Below are 7,500 nucleotides of genomic sequence, written 5' to 3' on the forward strand. Positions count from 1 at the left end.
TGGGTCGTTGCTCTGGATGAATTCAATTTATGAACTTTCATCTGCAATTGACGTTGTGGTAACTTCAAGAGGATACAACTTCTGCAAAGGTCGCCTAATTCGCACCGTTGCTCCTCGTACAAGACCATCGTTCCCTGGATTAACGTCTTGAACCTTTCCAAGCTTATTCGTTCCTCAGGTAGACTTTTCTTGTTCCATCACAGTAACGATGCCTCCTTACTGAATTGGGCGACTATATTGAAAGTTCCTTAATTCTAAGCCCTGTTATGTGGAGATATAAAACCGAGAGGATCGTTGAGTTTAGCAACTACTCTAACAACTGATCGTTTGGTCAATGGCAAATCTTTAGCAAAGATAAGAAGCCAATCAAAACGTAGAATGATGGTATCTCCCATGATGTCCTAATTCAAAGCAAAAATCCTTCTCTCTTTAAATGCTTTGCCTTTCATTTTAAGATGAGTTGTCGCGTATGTTTGATCTTCTCCTGCTGCTTTAGCAGCCTTGTGACCAATCCACTGCATCACTTTCTGCAAACGTGAAATTGAGAGATTTTGCCTTTGAATAGAGTCCGAACGCTTCGGATTCACTCTCCTTTCCCCCTATTGAAATCGCTCATGTAGAGAGAATTCAGGAATTCATATACGAACTGATTCATAGCTTGTAACATGCTGCCTTGTTTTGTTATTTAGGAGAATGGGTGAACTCGTGACGTCAAACACAATTCGATTAAAGCGCTTGACAACAATTTTGGGGGCTTCGCTTGTGGGGTCATCTACCCACAGGAAACGTAAGACATCTCGGTCGGGCACTGCCACCCCTACCATCAAGCGAGCTTTCTCTATGTCGGCTGACATGGCACTGCAATGGTATTTTAAACGTTAGGGGATTAAATGAGGCGTTTGTTATAACCCAATTTTCGTTTTTCACTTTCAACCGACGCACAACAACGACCACAGTTTCTAGGAGAAAATAATCCCATTATTAATCTGTTCTACTTTCAGGACAGTCCTTGCCTTTGAAAAAAGTCAAAGGAGGGGATTTACCAAATTTGCTGCCTTTCGATGGCAGTGAAGATCACTTTTCACGACCTGAGTTCCTACCCCGTGGGGATAAGTCTCTCAATGAACTGGCAGAGGACCATGAAGTAAGTGGACGAAATTCTAAAGAGAACACTGAGGGCGAACACGAGTTTCATGAACAATCAGACGATGATGAACATACTGATCGGGAGGCCGAATGGAACCATGGCGAGAACAACGAGGTTGATGAACTGTCAGAGGAAGATGAAGAAAGTGCAGAGAACACTTATGGGATCCCTGATGGCGAAAACGAGTTTCATGAACAATCAGAGGATGATGAAGAAAGTGATCTGGATGACGAATGGAACCATGGCGAGGAAAACGAGTTTGATGAACTGTCAGAAGAAGATGAAGAAACTGCAGAGAACACTCATGGGATCCCTGATGGCGAAGACGAGTTTCATGAACAATCAGAGGATGATGAAGAAACTTATCTGGACGCCGAATGGTACCATGGCGAGGAAAACGAGGTTGATGAACTGTCAGAGGAAGATGAAGAAAGTGCAGAGAACACTTATGGGATCCCTGATGGCGAAAACGAGTTTGATGAACAATCAGAGGATGATGAAGAAACTAATCTGGACGCCGAATGGTACCATGGCGAGGAAAACGAGGTTGATGAACTGTCAGAGGAAGATGAAGAAAGTGCAGAGAACACTTATGGGATCCCTGATGGCGAAAACGAGTTTGATGAACAATCAGAGGATGATGAAGAAAGTGATCTGGATGCCGAATGGAACCATGGCGAGGAAAACGAGTTTGATGAACTGTCAGAGGAAGATGAAGAAAGTGAAGACAACACTAATGGAAACTCTGATGGCGAAAACGAGTTTCATGAACAATCAGAGGATGATGAAGAAAGTGATCTGGATGCCGAATGGAACCATGGCGAGGAAAACGAGTTTGATGAACTGTCAGAGGAAGATGAAGAAAGTGAAGACAACACTAATGGAAACCCTGATGGCGAAAACGAATTTAATGAACAATCAGAGGATGACGAAGAAACTGATCTGGATGCCGAATGGAACCATGGCGAGGAAAACGAGTTTGATGAACTGTCAGAGGAAGATGAAGAAAGTGCAGAGAACACTAATGGAAACTCTGATGGCGAAAACGAGTTTGATGAACAATCAGAGGATGATGAAGAAAGTGATCTGGATGCCGAATGGAACCATGGCGAGGAAAACGAGTTTGATGAACTGTCAGAGGAAGATGAAGAAAGTGAAGACAACACTAATGGAAACCCTGATGGCGAAAACGAATTTAATGAACAATCAGAGGATGACGAAGAAACTGATCTGGATGCCGAATGGAACCATGGCGAGGAAAACGAGTTTGATGAACTGTCAGAGGAAGATGAAGAAAGTGAAGAGAACACTAATGGAAACCCTGATGGCGAAAACGAGTTTCATGAACAATCAGAGGATGATGAAGAATCTGATCTGGACGCCGAATGGAACCATGGCGAGGAAAACGAGTTTGATGAACTGTCAGAGGAAGATGAAGAAAGTGAAGAGAACGCTAATGGAAACCCTGATGGCGAAAACGAGTTTTACGAACAATCAGAGGAAGAGGAAGCAACTGATCTGGGCGTCGAATGGAACCATGGCGAGTTTGATGTACTGTCAGAGGAAGATGAAAAACGTGCTCTTAATACTGACTGGAACCATGATCATGAAAAAGGAAACGAGTTTCGTGGAGAAGATCAAGAGTATCCGCACGAGAAATCTCCGATGGAAAAGGATCAGTTCTCATATCCCGTCAGTGATCACCGCTGGAGTGGCCTAACGTTGGCTCATCGTAATGGACGTGATGTTACTGTTGCAAGAAAGAAAACCAAAAGAAACTTGAGCACTGATAACGAGGACATCGTGGACTCGATTCCTTGGCGTCTCATTGGTTACTCGATCGGAGCAACATTTCTTATTTTCCTGGCAGTGGCTTTTTTCATATATGCATGGTAGGTTGAAATTTGTATGCATTTCTGGAATTCCCAAAGCGCTATTATTTTCTTCTCAGATGCACGCAACAGTCTCATATTTATTGTCTTATTGTATTCTGGGTAAGACATAAGGAGGAGACTCAACGGAATTCATCAATTAAACCGAGGTTATGTTTTTATTTATATTACTGCAATCAAATTACTACATTGAATCAGTAATGATACAGTTTTGGAAATTTAAAGGCTTCCCTCACTAGTCATTTATTGTTATCAAATCTCTTAACACGTAAAACTTGGACAAAGGATGCATTTTGCATCCATTGCAAAGGATGCAAAGGATTTTCAGGAATCACGCCACACCCGTTGATGGAGGGCCTTTCGCGCACATTCGTTTTCTTGTGCTAATCAGGCAAAAGAATGGAGAGTTAAAGATAATAGATTACCGCAAAAATCACCAAATTTCCTAACTTAAAACGTTATATTAATTTATTTTTATTCAGGCCAATCAGAGTTTACTACGCCTACATGTGTCGACGCATGGATAAAGATGTTGAGTCAGGATACGGAAATGCCGAGCTGTCAAGCATCAGAGTGCAGCCAAATCATCCAGGTGCTTATGCTTTCCAGATGCCAGTTCCAGCTCCTCCTTTGCCAGCATATGGACGCACAGGTACGGCAGTGTATATTGCGTTACCATAACAGAAAACCCTTGGCTAAAACAAACTCGTGCGAGTTCTGCATCTGCCAAAAGATGAGAGTGAGGGTATTTATCCCTTGAAATGAATTTAACATAAAATATAACTCTATAACGCCTTGTCGCACTGACTCAGTGGACAAGGCGAAGGAAACACGTCGTAAGATCAGGAACGAAGTTAGCGGCAGTCGAAGAACATCTTTTCTGGACCAGATTCAAGTGGCACAGTCTGCCATCCAGGGGTACCCCAAGTAAGTGGGCCCACCTTTTTAATTTCTTTATTAATGATCTTGCTATCAGGGACAATGAAATTACCGTAAAGACTCGTGACCGTATAAGCCGCACCCCCAATTTTCAAGCACGATTTTGGAAAAAAAAGAACTCCAAAAAAGCACTCTTGTAAAAAAAAGTTGGTCGTTTGTTCGCAGTTAGCAATAAACTTGACGAAATCTAATGTTGGGTACACTCTTTTTTTTTATAAGAATATATTTTGTAAGACTATTAGGACTGAAATTTGCGAAATTTTAAACATATTTTAAGAATAAAGCCAAGGATGAGATTTTGAAAAGGAAAGATATAATTTTGTGTGTTGAAACATCTATAAATACAATACAATTTTATGTTTTTCACTTAACCGTATAAAATTATTCCTTTCTCTGAACGGCGAAACTAGCCAACAAAACGAAAAAACCTGCACTAGCTATAGCGATGCGATGAAGCACGAGTAACGCGATACAGATCTAGATACCAAACACTTGTAATTAATACCCCAATAAATTCTAAAACGGAAATGTCATAAGCTATAATTAAAGAATAATACAAGAATATTTTTAGCCTAAAATCGAATAATGAATAATGAAATAAGAATATTCAGCCTGGGCCGGAAAAACAACATTCTTATAAAAAAAGAGTGTATTTGCAACGACATTAATAAGTCAATCAACTCTGAAAAATACCTTTTAAAAGCTTCTTTTTAATCAATTTCGCTATTCCCTGAGACTGACATCAGTTGTCTTCATTGCTAAAGCCCACAGTTGAATATTGCTAAAGCCCACAGTTGAATATGAAAACCCATCCATTTTAAACTTTATGTCAAGTGTGTCACGACTTTGTATAAAGTTCATTCCCTTGAACCAAAAGAAAGATGATGCTGTACACTGTACTTGTTGGTCATTCAGTCAGTTAGCACACTTTAAGTCACGTATTTTGCATGTTTATTGAGACATGTTCTTCCTCAATGGCCACAAGATAATAATATCAGTTCCAGGTCGCTGCTTCCTTCATTGGTTATGATAAAAATACTTACTTTAACCTATTTTTCAACGCGAATCCGATTACAAAACGTGAAATGTGAGAGTGGCTGCTGAATAAACTTAACTTCTGATTAAGGAAAATATGACGCTGCTCTAGTGGGTGTTTAAAACAAGAGAATTTGGTGGCATTAGCTCAGTTGAGAGAAGTCAATTGACTACAGTAGGGACATTGAAAGTCTAACGTTATGAGCGTTAGCCCCTTGTCACAGCCATCTGAATTGCGAGGATCACTTTCACTACTGATAAGCTGCAGTGGGCGCGGTCATAGTCGTTGCTGCCGGGTACCCTGCTTTGTATTTTTCGCGCTCACTTGCGTCAAGTGACTATCCTCTTTGACGAAGATGGTGCACTTTTAGTAAAAAATGAACTCAGGAACGCGTCTAACTTTGAGCGTTTTGTCCACTTTGAGAATTAGACTGAGCAGAAAATTGTCCATTTGTCTCTTGTAGAGATCCCTATACGCGCGTTACTAAAAGAGTTGAGTTCAAGAATTGTTTGTAGGGAAAGGAAGAAACCTGGAATATCCATCGAGATCCGGCTCGATGGCCGGGACCAATTTAGCGTCCTTGTCTTTTCGTATATTTCATAATTTGAATCTGTTCCTCGTCTCTTTGCAGAAGCCGTGTATTGGAGATGAGCCAATGAACTTCCAAGTGCTTTGAACATTATTCTACAAGTATCTTTTATCTCACCAACTCATTGAGACCTCTCAGGCTATAATGTAAAACTTTTCTGGATTTAAACAAAACTGAATCAATTATTTTCTCTTTACGTCGCATAAAGTGTGCTTCAATGGCTGATACGCAAAGTAATATTGTTTCTGTTTTTGTACTGTCTTTAAAAAGACCTTTCATATCTTACTTTGATTGGTATAATTACTTGCCTGTATTTAACCAATCGTCTGCAAGTGATTCAAATATGTGACTTAAGGTACCATTAAAGAAGCAGGATCAATTTATTTCAGTTAACAAAGGCTTAAGAAAAGACTTTCCTTTTTCTAAAAATATGTTATTTTCTTGATTCTCTCGGCTGATCATTCAGGCAATTGGAAAAAAAGAAGTTCAAAACTAAAACTATGTGCACGAGTAATTTGATCAAACCTCTTTTCTTAACTAAGGCGATGAAGAAGGAACATTTACCTCAGCGTATACGACTACGGCTTGTTAATATCGTACTTCGGAGTTTCTCTGACTTACGAAATAAACGAGGTGAAAGCCTCAAATCTGGACTGAGATATTTTTCTGCCCCAACTGGCACTAAAAGCGTCCACGCCTCCGCAACCGGGACACCAGAACTTAGAGTAAAAACGCTCTCACTTAGCGGAAAGAGAGGATGTGAAACGATCGACATCAAAAGGACCAAAAATACTGCTAACATGTTGGAAGAAAATAGTGGAAACAGCCCAATCATCATAATCAACAACTCGGCTGGCCGAATCCGCGTAAGAGTTAAGTGAGCGTGGGATAAACTCAACTTCAAGTGAAATATCATGTGCGGCATAATAGGCGAAAATTGCGCGAGCTAAAGCATGCAAACGAAGGCTGTTGCTGCCCTTGGCAGAAATAGACGCCGCGTTCTTACTATCCGTAAAGACCTTGACCACTTTGCCCGTAAGGGAAGCCCGAAACGATTTCAGGCCGTAAAGAATGGGTAACAATTCCCTGGCGTTACTATCTAAACCGGACTCCAAAGAGGAAAACGCTTGAAAGAAAAGATCGAACTCCTCGCTATCAATGCGGAAGGCACACCCACTGCAGGCGAAACTGCTGGTGTCGGAAAATACGAGAGTCACGGGAAGCGAATATCTGGTGAGAGACCTCCCATTGAATCTGGGACAGTTAGAAAGCCAGAAATCAATATCCTGAAGGCATTCGGAGAAAAACTGATAGGACCTAAAATCCAAAGGACAATCCCACCCGCTGTGATGTTTGACGAATGACTGGAGGATTCTAGACATAAGGAGTGCAATGTTGCCAAAACCCGGGGTGAGGGAAATAATTTGCCCTGTAACAGAGGCAACCGCGCGTGGGGTAACGGAGCGAGACCTAGATTTTAGTGATAGGAGTGCCCTAAGCAACTTGACAATGCGGCGGTGAGGAATAAATATGCGGCCACGCGAAAGATCCCAGACAATGCCCAACCATTCTAAAACCTGGGTAGGAACCCAAATAGATTTCTCCTCATTGGCGACCACGCCCGCATTGGCCAAATCGGATCTAACAGCCGAAGCAGTACTCTGAGATACCGAAAAATCATAGAGGCATCCGGCGCCGTCGTCTAAATACAAGACCAAAGGTATGCCCCGGGAGCGCCAATGCTTAACTAACGGCCTAAAAACCTTTGTGAACACGTAAGGCGCTGACGAGAGACCGAACGGGAGCACGGTGAAAACAAAAAACCTGGGCTCTACAGAGCTACCGAGGGGCCACTGAAAGCCTGAAAATGTTTGAGATTCCTCATGAATGCTTACGT

At 41.5% G+C, this 7,500-nt stretch overlaps 1 protein-coding gene across 1 annotated transcript in view; it reads left to right on the forward strand.

Annotated features, from left to right (window-relative positions):
- Positions 1-7,500, forward strand: part of LOC138009688 (serine-aspartate repeat-containing protein I-like) — a 20,701-nt gene that overhangs the window by 4,792 nt on the left and 8,409 nt on the right. Inside the window, exons 2-3 of the mRNA XM_068856728.1 lie at positions 1,002-3,039; positions 3,522-3,691. Of these exons, the coding sequence (XP_068712829.1) occupies positions 1,002-3,039; positions 3,522-3,691 (2,208 nt within the window). The remainder of the gene's footprint in view (positions 1-1,001; positions 3,040-3,521; positions 3,692-7,500) is intronic.

This window comes from Montipora foliosa, chromosome 7 (genome assembly GCF_036669935.1).
Source record: "Montipora foliosa isolate CH-2021 chromosome 7, ASM3666993v2, whole genome shotgun sequence".
Taxonomy (NCBI): domain Eukaryota; kingdom Metazoa; phylum Cnidaria; class Anthozoa; order Scleractinia; family Acroporidae; genus Montipora; species Montipora foliosa.